The sequence below is a fragment of the Bison bison genome, unplaced genomic scaffold, assembly GCF_000754665.1.
Source record: "Bison bison bison isolate TAMUID 2011002044 unplaced genomic scaffold, Bison_UMD1.0 scf7180017864481, whole genome shotgun sequence".
In the NCBI taxonomy this organism is placed as follows: domain Eukaryota; kingdom Metazoa; phylum Chordata; class Mammalia; order Artiodactyla; family Bovidae; genus Bison; species Bison bison.
In genome coordinates, this window is record NW_011495041.1 from 1,240,279 (window position 1) to 1,263,438 (window position 23,160).

The following is a 23,160-nucleotide window of genomic DNA, read 5'->3' on the forward strand; positions in this document are numbered from 1 at the left end:
TCTGAGTACCAAGAAATTATTCCTAGAAGAATTGAACAGCTAGGAAAAAAACTTACCATGTATTTCTATATTAATTAGTATATTATTTCTATATTAATATATAGGATTAATATCTATATAATATATATTAATAATATAGAAATAATATACTAATTAATATAGAAATACATGGTAAGTTTTTTTCCTAGCTGACTGAGCGACTGATCTGATCTGATCTGATTAATTCTATATTAATATATATGCTAATATGATTTCTATATTAATCAGGAAATTCCATCTAATTGAACTCATGTATTTTATAATATTATATGAAAATATTTTATATGTAATTGTGTTAGATGGTAAGTTTACAGATAGAAATATCTCTATGTATTTTCTAAGATAATGGAGATTAAATGGTAGCTAATTGATTTGCTCACACATTAAAATTATACATATCAACGAATCCCTTAGCAAACCTGGCTTCCTGCTCCACAAAGGAACCTATTTTGTGAAGATACTTGCTTTTTGTCTTGATGCCAAAAATGGAGTCATATTTGCTTTTTCTGTGGTTTGATTTTTGCTCCTGCTTTTCTCTTGTATGAATAGAGGTTAGAATTTATTCTTGACAATAAGTTCAAGCCTTTGTCATTATTTAGCTTCTTGCAGAAATGAAGATGGAAAAGGAATTCTTTCCTGTTGGGAGAGAAGTTGCTGGAATTGTGTTAGATGGTAAGTTTACAGATAGAAGTATCTGTATTTATTTTCTAAGATAATGGAAAGTAAATGGTAGCTAATTGTTTTACTGACACATTAAAATTATATACACTTATTCAATACAAAGAAACTATACAGAAGTGTTTTTCCTTTTTTAATTAAAAAGAAAAATAGAACTTAATGGTATTTTGTAATTGAAGAGCTTATTACAGTTTAGTAAATAAATATTTAGAGATTATGTATTTAAATCCACAAGTGATCATTTGGAATAGCATGACCAGCATTGTCCTTTTTATGATGTTTACAACCCAGCATAAATTACTTGTGTAACTTGGCTTTGGGTCAAAATTTACATAATGCTCAATAGCTGCACTCACATTATATTTTTAAGGTGTGCCTAAAATTGAGTATTTAAAAGGTAAATAGGGACTTACTTCCCTGCCAATCCAAGTGGTTAAGACTCTAAGCTTCCACTGCTGGGGGCACAGGTTTGATCCCTGATGGGGAAACTGAGACCCCGCATGAAGTTCTGGGCAACAGTCATAGGCAGGATACTTGGCAGAAGAAAAAAAAGTTTGTCAAGAAAATTCCCCTTCAAAAATTGCAGGATAAAAGATATCTAACAAAATCTTTTAATGATGACATCAACACTGACTCCTTCCCCCGCCCCCAAAAAAATGAGGTGGGAGGGTAGGCAAGGGCCAGATCATGTTGAATCTCATCTCTCAGGTTGGGTTGTAGAGAACGTATTAGGGTGACCATGTGAAGAGTGGATTTGAGGCAGACCGGACTGTAGGCAAGAGCACTGTTTGAGCCATAGACCCAACAAGCAAGAAATGACAAAGTCCATAACCTAGACAGATGTGGCAAAGGTAGTGTGGATACATTCAAGAAATACTGGGAAAGTCAAGTCAACAGAACTTAATAATTGACTGGAACAGGAGAATTCAAAACGCGTAAAGGCAGGAAATGATTTACAAGATTCTGGTTATATCTGAAAGTTGTCAGCGTATCGGTTGTGTTTGAAATCATAGAATGGTGATGAGCTCATGCAGGGAGAGGGAGGAGATGAAGGAGACACACAGATTGCATGGACCCCTTGGCAGTGCCACCATCTGAAGGACAATCCTTAATAAAAGGAGTATGAAGGACACCATGAAAAAAGGATCAGGGTGATTTTAGGAAGACAAGAATCTGCAGCAGGAAGGAAAGAGAAAAGCACAGAAAGCAAGAATATTAGGGGATGGAGGCACAGGCAGGATCCAGAGATGCAGCAGATTGGGACCCTTTCGCAGCCAGCCAGCCAGAGGTGCCACTCCCAGATGGCAGACTTCTGCCTTACTTCTCTGCCACACCTCAGTTTCCTCGTCTGTTAAACAGGCCTAATAATACCTACTTCATGGGTGTGCCATGAAGATTAAATGGGAATACACACTAAAATGCTGGGCACAAGTAGACATTCAGTGAGGTTTGGGTTTTTTCCTCCTGTTTCCTCTTGTAACTATTGGAAGAAAAATATTCTACAGAATTGACTGATGGTGGAGGCCTTTTCTCTACATACACAGGGGAAGTGTAACTTATCACTTCTGTATAGTCCTCAAATTTCTTGGCCCCATTCTGAATTTATTTCCATAATCCCAAATCAAAGTAATTGCATATGTAACTCTAACCAGAATTGCCATTGCATGTCTGCACTTCTGCAGCTAAAACCATGACAGATTGGACTAGCCGCAGGAGGAGGGGAACCCAGTGTACCCAGTGTAATCATCATAAGAGCTGTGAAATGGATTATTTTTCTTTATGCCTTCATCCTTAGCTAAACAGAGAGATAGCCTGCTCCATGGTGTCAACAACCGCACAGCCCAGATTTTGCAGAGAATCCACATTTGAAGTGTTACATCCTATGGTCCCTTGCAGACTGTCAGAATGTCCTAAAAGTTCTTTACCTTTTCTCTGAGTCAGTGACTTTTATCAATCTATGGCTTTTGAATTTTAATTATTATGTTATATTTAATAACCTCGTAATAATGATTATTAATTTTCTCCACATTTTAGTTGGAAGCAAGGTATCATTCTTTCAACCAGATGATGAAGTAGTGGGTAAGTTATAGGTCATAGTCTTATTTCAAGTCGTCTGTCTTACTATTGTCTCCTTTTTCTGTACAATTGCTAATGTTTACTGTGACCTTGCTTCATATACAAGTACTTACCTAAGATTTGGAATTTACTCTCAAGTATCCATTGATGAAGAGAATTGAGAGTTTGATCTCAATAGCAGAACATTTACAACTTTTCAGTATTTGGCTATAATGGGATAGAAAGAGACTTCCCTGGTGGCTCAGATGGTAAAGAATCCGCCTGCAGTGCAGGAAACCTGGGTTTGATCCCTAGGTTGGGACTATCCCCTGGAGGAGGGCATGGCTTCCCACCCCAGTATTCTTGCCTGGAGAATCCCATGGACAGAGGAGCCTGGCGGGCTGCAGTCCATGGGATTGCAAAGAATCGGATACAGCTGAGCAGCTGAGCTCACACAGGATAGAAAGGTGGCCACAGTTGTTGCTGCCCTTGGTGCAGCCCTTCCTGGACAGAAGCTCGGTCTATAATTAGACTGATGACTCCAGAGAAAGGAAGAGTCACAGGCCATCAACATGAAGACTACTGACTGACTTGGCTCTGCAGGTGCTCTTTTGTCCACATCGGAGTAAATTGTATGTAGCTGCTCCCTTACTACCCTCGTAAAACCAAAAATTTGCTGAAGACATTTATTCTTTTTTTTTTAACTCTATGGTTAATACCATTTTGCAAATATATTTCTTTATACTGTGTCCTAGACATTCATACACACAACTATGAAGTAGTTAAGAAGTAGTTTTTGAAGTTGCCATTTCTCTGTATATCATGCTTGAAGCTGTTAAGATAAATGTGTAGGAAAGTTTTCATCAGCTTTTAACAGAATTGCCTTTGATTTGAGCATTTTCTTTGAGAATTTATTATTTCCGTCTTTATTATCTGCCCAGGAGGGTGGGTAAGGGACTTCCCTGGGGGTCCCGTGGATAAGAGCGCACCTTGCAATGCAGGGGACAGCAGTTTGATCCCTGGTCTGGGAAGGTCCCACATGCCCAGGGGCAGCTGGGCCCAACTGCCGCGACTACCGAACCCTCACTCTAGAGCCCACAACCGCAACTCCAAAGGCCCATGCACCGCATCTAAAGAGTAGCCCCTACTCACCGCAACTAGAGCAAGCCCGCGCACAGCACTGAAGACCAGTGCACGCACAGCACTGAAGACCAGTGCAGCGATAGATAAATAAAATTTTAAAAAGAAAAAAGAAGTCAGATGACATTGTATTATTCAAGATTCCGTTTGTAAGAGACCAAAAATAAAATCCAACTGGCTTAGGAGAAAATGGGATTTTACTGGAAGCGTACTGATGAATCCTGTAGAACCAAGGTTAGCCGTACATCAGGGGTCAGTTTAATGAGGAGCCCAGATGCCACCCCCATCTCTGACTTGGCTCTGTATGTCAGCCATCATCTCTGTCATCACTCAGGTGAAAGAGGAAGAAGAAAAAGAAAGATGTAGTATAGGTATTATAGTGCTCATATCAGAAAATAAACTGTCCACTCTGCTTCTGTATTTCTGAAATCTCTCCTTACTAGTGGTGGAAGCTTCCTCAAAATTCCACTGAGGAAAATGTAGACTAATGCTTACTGGCCTCTCATTAGGAGTGAGTTCACTTTTAGATAGTTGCCCTTATGTTTCTCATTTTAATTTTCAGGAATTCTGCCCCTGGATTCTGAAGACCCTGGACTTTGTGAGGCTGTTCGAGTCCATGAGCATTACTTGGGTATGTGGTTGTGCAGTGTTTTGGAGCTCATAAGTCTTACTTCCCAGGTGTGTGATTTTTATTAACAACACAATTGCTTTGCATCTGCTGTGAGTGTGCCTAGGAAATAGCTATTGGGTGGTCGTCATTTGACTACTTCTAGCTTAAATTTTCGGAGAAGGCAATGGCACCCCACTCCAGTACTCTTGCCTGGAAAATCCATGGATGGAGGAGCTTGGTAGGCTGCAGTCCATGGGGTCTCTAAGAGTCGGACACAACTGAGCGACTTCACTCTGACTTTTCACTTTCATGCATTGGAGAAGGAAATGGCAACCCACTCCAGTGTTCTTGCCTGGAGAATCCCAGGGAAAGGGAGCCTGATGGGCTACCATCTATGGGGTTGCACAGAGTTGGACACAACTGAAGCGACTTAGCAGCAGCAGCAGCAGCAGATTAAATTTTATATCTCTAAACTTTATTTTGAAACTGAACAGTGTTCCTACCTCTATATTTCCCTTACATTGTTCATGGTAAGAGGTTTGAAAAGCAGTTTCTCCCTTGGCTTTGAAATTATATCACTAATCAGAAGTTTTTACTTTTTTTTCTTTGTTATTAAAATTTTCATATGTATAAAATCTAGACAATACCTGTAGTCTGAGTCAGGAAAGACTCAAAACACTTATTTTTGGTTTCTGTTGTTAATATCCTTTGGCCAATATTCAATTTAACTTAAGTGCTAATTTTAAAATTTTCTTATCAGGTGGCCAAAGTATTGGTTTCAACTTCAGCATCAGTACTCATTGGAAGGAGGAGTCCTCACTGGAAGGACTGATGCTGAAGCTGAAACTCCAGTACTTTGGCCACCTGATGCGAAGAAATGACTCATTGGAAAAGACCCTGATGCTGGCAAAGATTGAAGGTGGGAGGAGAAGGGGATGACAGAGGATGAGATGGTTGGATGGCATCACCAACTCGATGGTCATGAGTTTGAGCAAGCATCGGGAGTTGGTGAAGGACAGGGAGGCCTGGCGTGCTGCAGTCCATGGGGTCAAAAAAATACACAACTGAGCAACTGAACTGAACTGAATTTACTTCTTAAATATTTAAATTAAAGTGAATAAATTATATAGACACACAAAACATGCTGCATCTCCTTAAGAATCAGGGGAAAGCACATTAAAACCACTGCTATGCATCCTTGAGCCTGACAAAGTCATAAAGTTTGACATTCCAAGTGCTGGCAAGGATGAGGAGCCACAGAATCTTTTGAGCACTGGGAGTATAAATTACTAGAAATGCTTTAGAAAAATTACTTGGCCTGATCTAATAGGTGATGATGTATTAACAGCTCAAACCTAGTAACTCTGCTGGTACTTTCATGCCCCAGAGAGGCCTGATGTGCACCAGTAGACATGTGCAAGTGTCCATGTAGCAGCATGGTTTGTCACTGGAATAAAAAGAGAAAAAGCGTCAGTGTTCATCACCAGGAAAATGGATAATCAAAGATATTTCTAATTAACTCATCAGTAAAAGTGTATTAAAAAAAAAAGTGTATAAATAACAGTCAAACATATCAAGATAGATGAACCTCACAAGCTGTGCTAAGTGAGAAAAGCAAGTTGCAGAAGTATACAACAGTGTGATACCATTTTATTTCTATAAAGTTCAAAACTACAAAATTTAATGAGGCATATCTCATTTAAAGATATGAGGAACATGTAGGGGAAAAGTCATGTGGAAGTTACCTTTGTGGGCGAGGAACGAGGATGTGAACACAGCATATCCACGGCCTCCAATGGGAGTCTTGTTTCTTCTTATGCTAGGATTCATGGTTTCTTCATAACTTACCTATAAGTCATCGTACATTCTTTCGTATTCTTGAACTATTTCATTGAATTTTTTCCTAAGTTCTTTCTTGAATAATATAACTGGTAATCAGACTATGTGGGGCCAATTTGGGACTCTTAAATTTGGATTTTGGACTATTAATAGTAGTAAATTTATATACCTCCTAGCAAGTCTGGTCTTCCACCAAATCAAAAAACTAGGTTCCAAACAACTCCCTGAAGATGTCTTATTAATCTTGTTGCAGAATATTAAGGATAGAGGTAAAAAATTGAATAAATTCTTCCAGCTCTTTTGTGCTTTCAATTCTCAAGCCATTCTGTCAAACATAAAAAATTTGTTATACAAACATTTCATGCATCTCAATATAACAACAACAAAAAAAAGCCCAATCAAAAGATGGGCAGATCTAAATATACATTTCTCCAGTGACGACATACAGATAGCCAAAAAGCACATAAAAAGATGCTCAACATTGCTAATTGTTAGAGAAATGTAGATCAAAATTTCAATGAGGTATCACCTCATACCAGTTGGCATGGCCATCATTAAAAAGTCTACAAACAATAAATGCTGGTGACAGTGTAGAGAAAAGGGAACCCTCCTACATTGTTGGTGGGAATATAAGTTAGTAAAACCACTATGGAGAACAATATGGAGGCTCCTTAAAAAACTAAAAATAGAACTACTCTATGATCCAGCAATCCCACTCCTCGGCATATATCCAGTGAAAACCGTAATTCAAAAAGGTGCATGCAACCAATGTACTTTACAGCACTATTTACAATAGCCAGGACATGGAAGCAACCTACGTGTCCATCAACAGAGTAATATCAGTTCAGTTCAGTTCAGTCGCTCAGTCGTGTCCGACCCTTTGCAACCCCATGAATCTCAGCACGCCAGGCCTCCCTGTCCATCACCAACTCCCGGAGTTCACTCAGACTCACATCCATCGAGTCAGTGATGCCATCCAGCCATCTCATCCTCTGTTGTCCCCTTCTCCTCCTGCCCCCAATCCCTCCCAGCATCAGAGTCTTTTCCAATGAGTCAACTCTTCGCATGAGGTAGCCAGAGTACTGGAGTTTCAGCTTTAGCATCATTCCTTCCAAAGAAATCCCAGGGCTGATCTCCTTCAGAATGGACTGGTTGGATCTCCTTGCAGTCCAAGGGACTCTCAAGAGTCTTCTCCAACACCACAGTTCAAAATCATCAATTCTTTGGCGCTCAGCTTTCTTCACAGTCCAACTCTCACATCCATACATGACCACAGGAAAAACCATAGCCTTGACTAGATGGACCTTTGTTGGCAAAGTAATGTCTCTGCTTTTGAATATGCTGTCTAGGTTGGTCATAACTTTTCTTCCAAGGAGTAAGCGTCTTTTAATTTCATGGCTGCAGTCACCATCTGCAGTGATTTTGGAGCCCTAGTCTGACACTTTCCACTGTTTCCCCATCTGTTTCCCATGAAGTGATGGGACCAGATGCCATGATCTTCCTCTTCTGAATGTTGAGCTTTAAGCCAACTTTTTCACTCTCCACTTTCACTTTCATCAAGAGGCTTTTGAGTTCCTCTTCACTTTCTGCCATAAGGGTACATATATCTGATGGAATATTACTCAGCCATTAAAACAGCATGAAATAATGCTATTTGTAGCTATGTAGACAGACCTGGAGATTATCATACTAAGTGAAGTAAGTCACACAAAGGAAGATAAATATTATATCACCTATATGTGGAATCTGAAAAAACACACTCACAGACTTAGGAAAAAACTTATGGTTATCAAAGGGGAAAGAAAGGTAGGTGGGTGAAATACATTAGGAGTTTGGGATTAACGTATGCACACTGGTGATGGTGGTTTAGTTGCTACGTCATGTCTGTTGTGACCCCACAGACTGTAGCCCACCAGGCTCCTCTGTCCATGGGATTCTCCAGGCAAGAATACTAGAGTGGGTTGCCATTCCCTTCTCCAGGGGATCTTCCCGACCCAGGAATCAAATCTGGGTCTCCTGCATCGCAGGCAACCAGCTGAGCTGAGGGAAGCCCATCATACATGCACACTGCTACACATAAAATAGATGATCAAGAGAGACCTACTGTATAGTAAAGGGAGCTTTATTTAGTGTTCTCTGGTGACCTACCTGGGAGAAGAATCTGAACAAGAATGGGTATCTTTATGTTTATAATTGAATTCTTTTCTGTACACCTGAAACTAGCACAATGTTTGAGTCAAATATACTCCAATATAAAATAAAAATTAAATTTAAAAAATTGGCACACATTTTCAGCATTATTTCTTGGACTTGTAGAAAGAATTGAAATGATAATTACAAAGAATTATAATACTGTTATTATTGATCCATATATGGCTCTCTATTATTAATTTTCTTAGTTTTTATAACACAATAAGTACTTGTGGACCACCTAATACAAAAGCAAGGATCTCAACATTAAACCACATCTAACCATGTAATTTTAAAGCCTCTGCAATTTTAAATGTAGTTTTATTAGTTAGCATTATTTTGATCTGATAAAACTTCTAAAATGTATTTTTAATTGGAGGATAATTGCTTTACAGTGTTGTGCTGGTCTCTATACCTGTGAATCAGCCACAGATATACATGTGTCCCCTCCCTCTTGAACCTCCCAGCCCCTCGTCCAGGTTGTCGCAGAGTGCTGGGCTGAGCTCCCTGTTGCACAGCAACTTCCCTTCAGTCGCCTGCCGTACATAACAATGGCGTGCGTGTCAGCGCTGCTCTGTACATTGGCCCCACCCTTTCCTTCCCCCTCTGTCCACAAGTCTGTTCTCTGTGTCTGCGTCTGTGTCCCTGCCCTGCCATTTTTTAAGCACTAAATTTTTTATTTCTTAATGAAAGTATAGGTAGTACCAATTCTTATGATGGAAGATAATCTCAAAAATATAAGCAAGTTGTACATAGACTGAACATGCACTGTTAGAGTAGATGGGCTTTAGAGTCAGACTTTCAAACTTGGACTCCCCTGGTGGCTCAGACAGTAAAGTGTCTGCCTACAATGCGGGAGACCCGGGTTTTATCCCTGGGTCGGGAAGATCTCCTGGAGAAGGAAATGGCAACCCACTCCAGTGTTCTTGCCTGGAAAATCCCATGGATGGAGGAGCCTGGTAGGCTATGGTCCATGGGGTTGCAAAGAGTCTGGATATGACTGAGCGACTTCCCCTTCTTTCTTTCTTTCTTTCAAACTTGTGGCATCAGACAAATTATTACCCTGAACGCCATTTGATAATCAGGAAAATTGGGGAAATTGCTGTCTCAAATTTATAAGGATTAAAGTACTGTGTGAGATATCCCCTGGTGCTTAGTATATTTTACTGTTTTAATGCCTTGCTGTCTGTCTGAACGTTTTCATCGTGTGCTTGGATGCTTTACGTCCCCACTAGATGGCACTGGTTGGCCAGTTTAATTCTAACTGTCCAACCCATCTGAATCTTTTGCCTTAAGAGGAAAAATACTTAGGGTAAACACTATTGAAAGTGTTATACACTTGATATCAGGTAAAATTAGAAAGGATTACCTATACTGTGAAAAAATCACATTAAGTATACACATTCATAAAAACAAAATATTAAATAATTAAACATATTAAGGAACAGCTTTGTTGCTAAGTCACTTCAGTCATGTCCAACTCTGTGTGACCCCATAGATGGCAGCCCACCAGACTCCCCCCGTCCCTGGGATCCTCCAGGCAAGAACACTGGAGTGGGTTGCCATTTCCTTCTCCAATGCATGAAAACGAAAAGTGAAAGTGAAGTCGCTCAGTCGTGTTCAACTTAGTGACCCCATGGACTGCAGCCTACCAGGCTCCTCCATCCATGGGATTTTCCAGAATGGTCAGAAAATATAGAGCTAATGTGGCTTAAACTATATTAGCAGTTTACGTTTTGTTTCAAGTGCAGTAGAAAACCATTGATGAATTTTAAAGAAGTGTGAGGATGTTATTTATGTTTTTAAAAGATCATTCTGACACTGCTGCATTTCAAAGACACCACTAAAGAGATTGAAAAGAGATGCCATAAAGTTGAAAATAATATTTATAACACATGAGCAAGCAAATGACTTACCTAAAATATACTACGAATTCCTGCAAATAAAGAAGAAAAAAGACAACAACAATAGAAAAATTGGTAAAACACCTGAACAGTCACTTCACAAAAGGAATTCTAGGGCTTCCCTGGTGGCTCAGTGGTAAAGAATTCACCTGCCAGTTCAGGGGACACGGGTTCAATCCTTGTTCCGGGAAGATCTCACATGCCAAGGAGCAACTAAGCCCAGATGGAAAACTATTGAGCTTGTGCTCTAGGGCCCAGGAACCACAACTACTGAGCCCATGTGCTGCGACTACTGAAGCTCGAGTGCCCTAGAGCCCGTACTCAGCCACGGGAGAGGCTACCGCAGTGAGGAGCCCACTGGCCGCAACTAGAGAGAACCCGAAGACCCAGCACAACCAAGAATAAATAATAAAGAAATAATTTTTTTTAAAAAAAGGAATTCTGTATGGCCCGCAAACATGGAAAGGTGCTCAACTACATTAGTAGGTGGGGGAAAGCAAATTAAAATCACAGTAAGAAACCATGACACACCCATATGATGGGCAAAAATGTGTAACACCAGTGTAGACAAGGATGTTCAAAGCAGCAGCTTTGTGAGAGTCAATTCATAAGCCACTGTGGAAGTGTTCAGTGATGTCAAAGGCAGAGTTCCATTCCTCAGTAAACACCCTGTAGAACACCTGTGTATCAGCACAGGAGTACTTTTATACATGAGCACTCTTAGTTAAGAATGCTTAACTCCCGAAAAGTTAAGAATACCTAACTACCAAAAACGGGGGGAAAACAGAAATGTTCCTTAACTGGAGAGTGGATAACCCATTCATTCTATTAAATTAGATGTTGCCATAAGACATCAAAAATGAAAAGCATGATAGCCTAGTGGCATTTCCCCAGCTCAGTGGTAAAGAATTTGCCTGCAGTGCAGGAGATGTAGGTTCTATCCCTGGGTCAGGAAGATCCCCTGAAGAAGGAAATGGCAACCCACTCCAGTATTCTTGGCTGGAAAATCCCATGAACAGCGGAGCCTGGCTGGCTACAGTCCATACCGTCCAAAGAGTTGGACACAACTGAAGCAACTTAGCATGCGTAGCCACAAGTACCAAAGAAGGATGTCTTAAAAAATGATAAGCAAAAAAAGAAGATAGAAATAAATGTGTATAAAAAAAAAAAAAAGAAGTGTGTATAGTACAGTTCCATTTAGATAAAGTTCATAAACAGGCAAAACAAAATTATGTTGTTAGGAATGTATATGCCGAGTTGATGGCTTTTGATCAATTGATCAGTAAAGAATTAATGCTTTTGAACTGTGGTGCTGGACTACAAAGAGATCAAACCAGCCAATCCTAAAGGAAGTCAACCCTGAATATTCATTGGAAGGACTGATGCTGAAGCTGAAGCTCCTATACTTTGACCACCTGAAGCAAAGAGCCAGCTCACTGGAAAAGACCCTGCCTGATGCTGGAAAAGATTGAGGGCAGGAGGAGAAGGGAGCAACAGAGGGTGAGATGGTTGGATAGCATCACTGACTCGATGGACATGAGTCTGCATAAGCTCTGGGAGTTGGTGATGGACAGGGAAGCCTGGCGTGCTGCAGTCCATGGGGTCACAAAGTCAGACACAGCTTGGCGATTGAACAACAACTTGCGTTTGTTAAACTAGAATGGTTGTGACCTCTGATGTCAGTTATAGCTCAGTTTTTGTAAAATGCCTTTGGTGGGAGAGGCGAGGCTGTCAACATGAGGGCTGTGTTCTCTTCTTCAATCAGAATGGTAGTTACTCGTGTACTTGCTCTATGTTTATTCATCCAGCTATACTTTGTTTCATGTTCTTTTCTGCATGTTTTACTTCAACCATAAAACATTTTTAAAAATGCACACTGATTCCTGCATTCACAGGGGAGTGTGCATGGGCAAAAATGGCAGCAGAGAAAGCATGCTGCTGCTGCTAAGTCGCTTCAGTCGTGTCCGACTCTGTGGACCCCATGGACTGCAGCCCACCAGGCTTCTCCATCCCTGGGATTCTCCAGGCAAGAACACTGGAGTGGGTTGCCATTTCCTTCTCCAATGCATGAAAGTGGAAAGTGAAAGTGAAGTCGCTCAGTCATGTCTGACTCTTAGCGACCCCATGGACTGCAGCCCACCAGGCTCCTCCGTCCATGGGATTTTCCGGGCAACAGTACTGGAGTGGGGTGCCATTGCCTTCTCCCAGAGAAAGCATAGTGGAGGTGAAAGATCCTGGAGTAGAGGCTTGGACCAGGGCCGTGGTGGCAGTAGAGATGGACGCAAACAGATCCAGGAGGCAGGTCTAATGGGCTTTGCTAACAGATTGTTTCCTCTTGTTCTTTGTGATAGTTCACAAACCAGAAAAAGTCACGTGGACAGAAGCTGCTGGAACCATCCGGGATGGATTACGAGTCTATACAGCCCTGCATTATCTTTCTCATCTCTCGCCTGGAAAATCCGTGCTGATAATGGACGGAGCAAGTGTAGGTATTAATAGTTTTGTTAAAAAACAGACCATCATATCAATGTATGGCAAAAACCACTACAATACTGTAAAGTAATTAGCCTCCAGTTAAAATAAATAAATTTTTTTTAAAAAAGACCAAAATAGGATACTTAGGAAATTGAGAAATAGGCCATCCACTTACTAATACAATGTATTGCCAGTTAACTGATTCACTGATTTCCTATACCAAACTCCCATTTTCTAAAATAAGCAGCTTTTATCAATAGATGATAAAAGTGTTTAGTTTCCTACTGCTTTGAATCTGCTATTACTTTAAAAAAGCAGACAAGCCATTTTTATTCATGCCTGTTACACAAAACTTTAAATAGCTCCTAAAATCTTTGAAGCTAGACCCCAGGTCTCCCTGCCTATTTTGTATCATATCTCTCATACTTACACTTATGTGATTAAGGTGCTTCATTTATAGATATGTCACACAAGATCAAAACTGTACTAATTTAAACATGTTATATATATGTAGTTATATATAAACATCATGTTTATACATGATAAACATCAAAATATAAAGACACTAAAAGATTACATAAAAATCTAAAAATGTTAGATTTTATATCTGACTGTTGATGAAAATGATTTTTCTTTGAAAAAAAAAAAAAAAGGCAGTCTTCGTTGGCTTCAGCCCTGTGTCCAACATCAAGGTAGTAGTTATTTCCCTGAACTAACTTACAGGTCAGCAAAAGAATGGAACTTTTGAAGTGCTTTTATTTTCAAAGAGAGGTTGCTGGACTTGTATATGTACCATTTAATTAGCTTAGTACATTATGCTGACAAGGCCCTTAATGGTGCATTTTTCTCTTTCCAAGGTCGTGTTCTGAATTCGACCTGCCTCCATCCTTGAGGTTATGTGCTACAGTCAGACTAGCTGGGAGCCTGTAGCACACAGAGCTTTTCCTTGAGGCAGTCTATCAGAGTTTCCCTTTCTAATAAGCTTGTCCTATTTTTTCTTTGTATCAGACAAGATTTTAAAATATACTGAAGTAGCACTAAACTGTTACTCTTTATTAAAAAAACAACCTAGTAGATGAATTAGACACAGCCTCCGCCCTCTCTCTTGTAACCCCATTGTGTATTCCCCCACACAGGCACTTGGTACAATAGCCATTCAGTTAGCACACCACAGAGGAGCCAAAGTGATTTCAACAGCCTGCAGCCTTGAAGACAAGCAGTTTCTTGAAAGATTTAGGCCTCCTATAGGTGAGTAATAGTACTCAACACAGACTTGAATACATAAAATTTTGAAGAGATATCATATCACCTTGAAAACTCTATTTGTAAAACAAACTGCAAAATGCCAAATGCGTGTCATTTTTAAAATGCACTTAGTTCCTGTGCTAAGTCCAAGGTTACTTAAGTTTACATTGTAATTATTTGGGTTTTTCTGTTGTTGTTTTCTTTTGGCCACACAGTGTGGCACATGGGATCTTGGTTCCCCAGGGAGAGGACCCATGCCCCTCTGCTGTGCAAGCACTAGACCCCTAGCAAAGTCCCAATTACTTTTCAGTTTTTTCTTCTTTGCCCCATTATCAACTTAGTCAAGTTTGAATTAGGTGAACTTTGACACAGTTCAGAAACACCTGATACCTCTTTAATTTTTTTAGTCAATAAGTCATATTTTTGTATCACTTTTCGTTTCTCAACCTCTTTTACCCGGTGATATATACCTAAAGGGGCCCACAGAGAATGAGATCGATGGATGGCATCACCAACTCAATGGACATGAGTCTGAGGAAACTCCGGGAGATGGTAAAGGATAGGGAAGCCTGGCATGCTGCAGTTCGTGGGGTTGCAAAGAGTTGGATACAACTTAGCGACTGAACAACAAATGTCCCTAAAGTTGCCTGTTTCCTGTGATTCGCTGGCATGGGAGATGAGCCAGTTAAACAGAAACCCAGGTCACATATAGTTTAGGATAAACAGGATATGGCATCAGCTGGGGAGCTCTTGAAAGGACTGACCCTATCCCAAAAGCAATGAACACGGGAAAGAGAAAGAAAATAGAGATTGACAAAATAGAATGGAGATGGGAATGGAATTTAGTAGACTGGAGTTAACAGAATTAACATTGGAGATTAACAGATGAAGAGAAGAGCAGAGTGTAAGGCCTGCAGGAGGGAAAGTAAGATTCACTGGGTGTTGACATGAATGATAGTTCCTTAAATCCTCAACAACCCTGTGCCAAGTAACTGGGAAACAGCATCTCAGAATTTAGTTTTTCCAAGGATGTGCCAGGGTGTGTACCACTAGGCCTGGAATGGGATTTGAACCCAGGCCTGTCTAACAGTAAAGCCTGGGTTATTTCCATGGTTATGTTATGCTTTTGGCAGATAACCAAGAAATGGAAAGAAGGTTGAAACAGGCATTGAGAAAGGAGGGAGATAAGAAAAACGGAAAAAAAGAAGAGATTGAAAATGGAGGGGAGGAGCATAAATAGTACTGTGGACAAGGAGCAGTTTCCTCTTGGTTAACCCTGCCCTTCCCTCCTGTCTCCCCACGCCCACCCCCAAGACTTCAGTCAGTACTGGACTGACTACACCTTGAACCTGAGCAGCTCTGAGCAGAATTCTCTGTAATGAGAAGGTATTCAAAGATACAAAAATGAAACAGAGATGTATCTTCATTTTCCAATTCAAATTCTGAGGTTTTTTAAAAAATATTTTATTATATTTGGTTGCATCAGCTCTTAGTTGTAGCATGTGGGATCTAAGTAGATCCCTGATCAGGGATTGAACCTGGTCTCCCTGCTTTGGGAGCAGTAGTCTAGCCACTGGACCACCAGGGAAGTCCCCAAATTCTGAGATCTTTTAATTCTCATTGGCTTGTTCTCTTAATATAGTGCTTTAAAACAACCAGTTAAAGTTACTTTTATTTTCACTAACTCTGCTTAGAATAATCCTGTTTTGTTTTTTCACCTTCAGGAATTTTTTTGTTTTGTTTTGGAGGGCAAGTCAGGGGATGCCGGTACAGGTTGGGATTTCTGTGACTGAGAAAGGATAAAACTGCCTGTAGTAGAGAAGTACCAAATCCAGAATAGATCTTTGTACTTTTGAGCTCTGAACTCTATTAAATCTGAACATTCTTAAGAAATTGTTTAATCTTTCAGTTCATATCTATATAAGTACATTTGCTAAATTAAGAGAGTCTCAGTTCTGGCAAAATACCCTTTAGCTATAAAGAACAGTCCTCTGTGTCAACAGATCAACCTTGGAATATGTTATCTGTAGAATGCTCATATTTTAATTTATTGACTATACCAGTTTCTTCATCCTTTCATCCTTACCAACACTGGGTTAGATGAGTGAAAAACAGGATAATTCAGATTCAATAACTGCTTCAACCATTTAATTCATTTCAGAGATGAGAAATTTATTTGCTTTTCTTGCTCTTGCTCTGGGAGCTATGTTGATCACATAGGGAACAGTACAATCGCCTGACTTGCTGTCCTTTGCAGCTCGAGTGATCGATGTTTCTAACGGGAAAGCCCATGTGGCTGAAAGCTGTTTAGAAGAAACAGGTGGCCTCGGAGTGGACATTGTCCTAGATGCTGGAGGTGGGCACTTTACTAAATCAGGAGTCTCTGTCATTTTTTGTGTTATGGATAAATTTCTGGGAAAAAAATAGAACCAGGAAGTAATTACTTACACATTTATTAAGTTGAGGTCAAGAGTTTTTTTAACTTTTTGAATTGGAGCTTCATTTTATTCCCATTTTAAGCACCATCAGAAGAGAGAACATGCTTACCTTTTAAAAAAGTATGCATGCGTGCTTAGTTGCTTCAGTCATGTCCGACTCTGCAACCCTATGGGCTATGGCCCACCAAGCTCCTCTGTCCAGGCAGGAATACTGGAGTGAGTTCCTATGCCCTCCTCCATGGGATCTTCCCAACTCGGGGAGTGAACCCTTGTCTCACGTCTCCTGCATTAGCAGGCCGGTTCTTTACTGCTGGGGGCTTCCCTGGTGGTTCAGTCGGTAAAGAACCCACCTGCAATGCGGGAGATTTGGGTTCAGTCCCTGGGTTGGGAAGATCCTCTGGAGAAGGGAACAGCTACCCACTCCAGTATGCTGGCCTGGAGAATTCCATGGACTCTGTAGTCCATGGGGTCTCAAAGAGACTGAGTGACTTTCACTTTCACTTCTTTACTGATGGTGCCACCTGGGAAGCCCTTTGGCGTCTAGGCATGGGAGTTTAAGTATCTCTGCAAGAAATCTGGGGCCTCCCTGGTTGTGCTTGTAGTGGTTGTGCTCAGTCACTCAGTCATGTCTGACTCCTTGTGAGCAGCAGCCCGCCACGCTCTTCTGTCCATGGTATTTTCCAGGCAAAAATACTGGAGTGGATTGCTGTCTGCCAGAGGGCTTTTCCTGACGCAGGAATTGAACCTGCGTCTCCTGCATTGGCAGGCAGATTCTTCACGGCTTTGGAGGTTCTTGGATTAGTTCAGGTCTCAGTCAGTCACTTGTTTCTGCTATGTGTGGCTGCCTTCTGTGGGATGGTGAGCTTCTGCAGTCCCTTTTTGGACAATGCAGAGAATTTTTTTGCATTTTACCTTTCTTGAACTTTTGCAGTTTAACCAATAGTTATTTAACACCTAATCTCTACACACTTAGGTAGTGCCACTGCACCTTAAGAAGAGGTTTCATAAGCCTGCCAAGGGATTCTATTTATATTTTGTTAGAATTTATCTTCTAAGATCATAACAAATGGAGCTATGGCCACAGCTGTTTGTTTTAGCCAGTATTTTCAAGATTTGAAATTAACTCAGAAAAATCTTTCAGTGGAAGTGAATGTATAGTTCATTAACTTTTCAAATGGACATTTCAATAATTACATCAAAGTAGGACATTCTTGAATCTATGAGTTCCTTACTCAGGAGTCAGCTTTCCCCAGAGTATTAAGCTATCAACGGTACGATTGAAATGGTCAGACTTAGTGGTGTGTGCTGTTATCCTGTCTGATTTTCAAACTGAAAGAGATGTTTTATCTTTAGTTATCTCATTTATAATTAAATCTAAAGTAGATTTTATAAACAGTTTTAATGCAAAAGTGTATTTTAAGGGGTCTGAATATATCGTATGTTACCTTGTTCTAAGAAAAATGCTTCCTTGTTACATTAAAAGTAAACAGAACTAGTTTGAAGAATAAATTTTTATCAGATTACTGTAAAATATATGTTCTCTCCCTCTCTTTCTTTTTAAACAATTCTTCTGTAAGTGAGGTTATATAGTAAAGATGACGAACCAGCTGAAAAATCACAACTACTACCACATAAACATGATATCATCACCCTTCTTGGTGTTGGAGGCCACTGGGTAACAACAGAAGAAAACCTGCAGGTATTATCAGAAACAGTAAAGCATTACTATTCCACCAATAGGGTGTAATTAACAAAGAATGATGCCTAAGTGTTTTAGCACGGTGTGGTTAAATTTGTATAAATTTTTAATTATTTCCTATTTTTAAAGAAATATAGCTTTTATTTTTTTTTTAACTTTAGCTGTTGGCCAAGATGTTGAAATATAGTTGAAATATAGCAGAGGAGTTCATTTAATGGTTTGGAAATAATGACTTCTAAATTTTTTAATAGTATTTCAAATAAGATTTTTTTTCCCCTAGTAACAAACATTCATGTTGACATATACTTAGCAAAATATTTCTATATAAAATGACAATTTCTTAATTATTCAAATTAGAATTTACTCTGTGTGTGTGTGTGTGTGTGTGTGTGTGTGTAGTCTTCCATTTTTACATTTCTTCCAGTTTTACATTTCTCAGCAAAATTCAGGGATTTTTATTATGGTGATATTCACATACCAGAATTCTCATGTTCCAGTCTTCGATGATTTTCTAACATCCTCATGAAAATGACTGGTGAGTAGCAGCTAGAAATCACACACACACACACACACTGGTGAGTAGCAACTAGAAATCACACACACACACACACACACACAGAAACACAGACACCCCTAATACCACTTTATCACCTCTGGATTGGCACAGACACACACACACACACAGAAACACAGACACCCCTAATACCACTTTATCACCTCTGGATTGGCCTTGCATTTTGACCTTGCTGTTTCATAATTTTGGACAATGAATTAGAAAAGAAATTACAGTGTACATACTGTTACTAAAGTCTGTGTGCTGATTACCTGCAATTTGGGTATTACTTGTGTAAAAATTTTTCTGACCTAAGATACCAATCATTCTCCTGCTATTAAACTCACAATAACTGAGAGTTCTTTGTGTATTTTATCCAAGCTGGATCCTCCAGATAGTCATTGCCTTTTCCTCAAGGGAGCAGCAGTGGCTTTCCTTAATGATGAAGTTTGGAATCTGTCAAATGTACAACAGGGAAAGTATCTTTATATCCTTTTTCCTACCGATTTGAATTTCTGGCTTGAAATGTACCTTGTATTCTCATCATTAAATTCTGTAATAATGGTAATAGCTAGTTCCGAGTGTGTATAGGTACTTATTTAAATATGAAAACAACCCTGTGAAATTTAAGTATTGTTATTATTCCTCTGTCACAAGTAAAGAAACAAGGATAAAAGGTTAATACACACCCAAGGATGCAGCTGGCAAGTGCCAGGACAGGAATCACCCAAGCTGTCTCGCTCGTTTCTGAATGAGAAATCAAACTATAGGAGACATGGAAAAATTTACTTCCTTTTAATCTGGCCTCAAGAAAATCACAGGTCACCTTAAGAGACTACATCTGTATTCCTATGGCAGCACTGCACAAAACATTTCAGAATATTCATCTACATTAGAGTTGGGGGGGGTGGTGTTTTTAAGAATATCAGTGCTAGGAAATCTTTATCAAAGAAAGATGGATTGATTATTTTTAATGGAAGTGATTCAGTAACAAATCAAGTGTAAAATAGAATCATTCCATTTTAGTAAAAGTAATCAAGTTTTCTTGAGACTCTGAAAGCAGTTCTGAAAGAAAGGTCCAAACCTCTTTAGAGCGGGGTCAATTTAAGAATAAATTTTGTTTCTGAGATGCCTGTCTTAAAGGCAGCTGTACCTGGTAAAATTTTTAATATTAATATATTGGATAAATATTAATACATTCTCGTTACTTAATAGAGTATAATTGTGCATGAAGAGACTTGCATGTCTCACTGAACATCATTATTTTTATCAAATGCGTATTGTATATGCATGCTATGTACAAGGCCAGCCTCCTCTAAAATCTATGGCAAGCTTATTTCAGAGCCTTCAATTAGTATATTCCATATTTTGAGTTTTAAAGAGTTCATTTCAAAACCAGAACATCCCCTTAATGTAGTGAATGTGTGTATTTAAAGTATTTTTGATTAAATATTTTCCTATTAAATTTAGAATAAACAATTTTTAACTCTCTAAAAGATTTAAATTTCAGCTTTAAATAATGAAATGTCCAATAACATTGTAATTCTCAAGAATACCATGGGATGTTAATTATAGACACTGTATTAAAAGTAACACAAGTTAGCATGTTTTGAATCTTACATGTCTAAAGGCAGGCTGGCTGCCTCTGCCTGTATTACTTAATTCTCTCAACTGCTCTCCTTTCCCCCACACCGTAAGATTTTAACCTCTCTGACAAACCCATGGACCAAGTTAAAATATGACATGTTTATAAGAAATGTTAAATTTTCAAAAATCAGAAATACGTATTTTATATATATATACACACATACACACACACACACTTACACATACCATTGGCAATTTCATTAACAGAAGAAAGCGAATTTGCAGTAACAAAGAGTGAATCAGTATTCTTTAGGTCCTTTAAAAAATATCTTTAAAGTAGCTTATGTTTCTGTTTTCTCCCTTACATTTCCTAAAGTCCTGAATCAAACTTTAGTCCTCACTTGTGCAAACCCCCCTCAGCTGCATCACACATGAGCCAGTTGATGCTTATGATTTATATAGAGATAGCCTTCCAATTGTGTGATTATACATCATAGATAATTCTCCTGTACTATCAGTTAGGCGATGGCACCCCACTCCAGTACTCTTGCCTGGAAAATCTCATGGACGGAGGAGCCTGGTGGGCTGCAGTCCATGGGGTCGCAAGAGTTGGACACAACTGAGTGACTTCACTTTGACTTTTCACTTTCATGCATTGGAGAAGGAAATGGCAACCCACTCCAATGTTCTTGCCTGGAGAATCCCAGGGATGGGGGAGCCTGGTGGGCTGCCGTCTATGGGGTCGCACAGAGTCAGACATAACTGAAGCGACTTAGCAGCAGCAGCAGCAGTTATATAGACTCTCAGCTCTAATATTATTTCAATTAAATGACTAGAGTTTTTAATTTTATACTGTTTATTCTTATTTGCATATATTAGACAAATTATTAACTTTCTTGCATACATATCATATATCAGCTAGCTTAATAAATGTGCACCTAAAGTAAGAAATATAAGTGCTAAATTTTTAACTAAAATACCATATTTAGCGCTAAGATGAAACCCTGACCCATTCTGTTATTAATACCATTCACTTGGGTTAACACTAGTCATTACTTAAGGAGAAACATTAGGCTTCTTTCATCACTTGTCCTTTGAAGTTTTATGCTCTATTATGTCACTCTCTCTCTCAAATCACTTACCCCATTTTCCTGGTTTAGAGGTAGACTTGGACAGCTTATAGAACTTGTTACAAAAATAGGTGACCTGCCTAGCATCCTCTGCTTATCAGATAGTTTTATTTACTCCTTTACATTATCACCTTAACAGTCTTTTCCAGCTACGTATCTTAAAAGATGTGATGGAGAAGTTATCAACTGGTGTTTTTAGGTATGCTAAACAACCAAATCATTGTTCTTGTTTATTTTTCTATTCTCCAAGAGATAAAATGGGCATTCCCATTTTTGTTTCAGCTTTCTCAGTATACTTGTTGCCACCATATGTTACATTTTGCTTAAACAGCTGCTGTTTAATATTTCTAAAGTGTATCCTGTGATACACCAGTAAGTAATTATTCCCTAAGATAGAACTGGTTCATGAGTTTTCTTTACTGCATTCCATACTGTATCAGCCCCTTCGCTTATCCACATCACCCCTCCCAAAGCAATTTGAAATAACCCACAGGTAGACAGGAGGGAAAAGTACAATTTTTTTTCAGCTGAATCTGTTTATCAAAAAAGAGGAATTAAAAAAGGGAATGGAGAGAATGGGTCTTTTCCCCTCCCAAAATCTAACCACTCTTAATAGTGGAAATATTAATGGGCAAATTTTATTTAAAGTAATAGAGCTGAACTACAGCAATTGTCAACTACCCTGCTGTGTACTCTCCTCATCCTTAACTAGACATTTCTAATAATTTCATTCTTCCTCAGACCTCAGTTGGATGAACCCATTCCACTATACGAGGCAAAAGTTACCATGGAAGTTGTTCAGAAAAATCAAGGAAGAAAGAAGCAAGTTGTTCAGTTTTAATGTTCTCTCTGACCTCAGCTGGATGAACCAGTTCCAGTATTTGAAGCCAGAGCTTCCTTGGAAATTGTTCATAAAAGTCAAGGAACCTAAAAGCAAGTTTTGTGTTTTTAAGTATATTTTCCTGCTGAAACAAGATGCTCATTTATTTGAAGTATTTGAAAAGTATCTGAAAAAAATTATCGTACAGACGGTCGAAGCAGTTGTAAATTTTAACATCTAAAGGGAATATTCTGAAAGCCTTTTAAATTATTGTCCTTATATATTTGCCTCTTATAAATTGTTTACATGAAGAAAAACGGTCATCGGAATCCACACTATGTCGACAAAACTGTTGGGAGTCTTGCTATGTCAAAATACTTTTCTGATGAACTCCTTTCTCAATACTTACCTTCTTTCTTTAAACATCCTTTGCTGTCGTAATTTAATACTTGGAATATATTTTCAAGTATCAAAGGATCTAGCCAAGAGAAAGCTAAATTTTTTTTTTCTTCAAATATTCATTCACTCCAGGGTTTCCTCAGGATGGAACCAGAGCAACACTAACGCGCCCGTGACCTCTGCAGTGTTTGCGTGAATGGCTGCAGCGGCGATGCCGGCTGGGGCCGCTTTGGGGGGGTCGGGAGGGGAGGCCCAGGCCCTTCAGCAGCCCTGGACGTCTCCGCTGAGCTCCGGAAGCTTACCGAAGCGGCAGCTCAGGTGTGACGTTTCCTTTCTTCCTGGCGCCTCGCTGCGGACTT

The 23,160-nt window shown here is 39.4% G+C and overlaps 1 protein-coding gene across 2 annotated transcripts in view; it reads left to right on the forward strand.

Annotated features, from left to right (window-relative positions):
- Positions 1 to 22,719, forward strand: part of CRYZL1 (crystallin, zeta (quinone reductase)-like 1) — a 33,420-nt gene extending 10,701 nt beyond the window's left edge. The window contains exons 4-13 of one of the 2 annotated variants that reach the window (XM_010862267.1): positions 639 to 711; positions 2,752 to 2,796; positions 4,475 to 4,543; positions 12,807 to 12,940; positions 14,067 to 14,178; positions 16,433 to 16,531; positions 18,191 to 18,312; positions 19,247 to 19,352; positions 21,736 to 21,781; positions 22,324 to 22,719. In XM_010862267.1, coding sequence (XP_010860569.1) covers positions 639 to 711; positions 2,752 to 2,796; positions 4,475 to 4,543; positions 12,807 to 12,940; positions 14,067 to 14,178; positions 16,433 to 16,531; positions 18,191 to 18,312; positions 19,247 to 19,352; positions 21,736 to 21,781; positions 22,324 to 22,423 — 906 coding nt within the window. In that variant the 3' untranslated portion in view covers positions 22,424 to 22,719. Of the gene's footprint in view, positions 1 to 638; positions 712 to 2,751; positions 2,797 to 4,474; positions 4,544 to 12,806; positions 12,941 to 14,066; positions 14,179 to 16,432; positions 16,532 to 18,190; positions 18,313 to 19,246; positions 19,353 to 21,731; positions 21,782 to 22,323 lie in introns of both variants that reach the window. The other variant, XM_010862268.1, reaches the window with a different exon arrangement.
- The last annotated feature ends 441 nt before the right edge of the window (positions 22,720 to 23,160 follow it).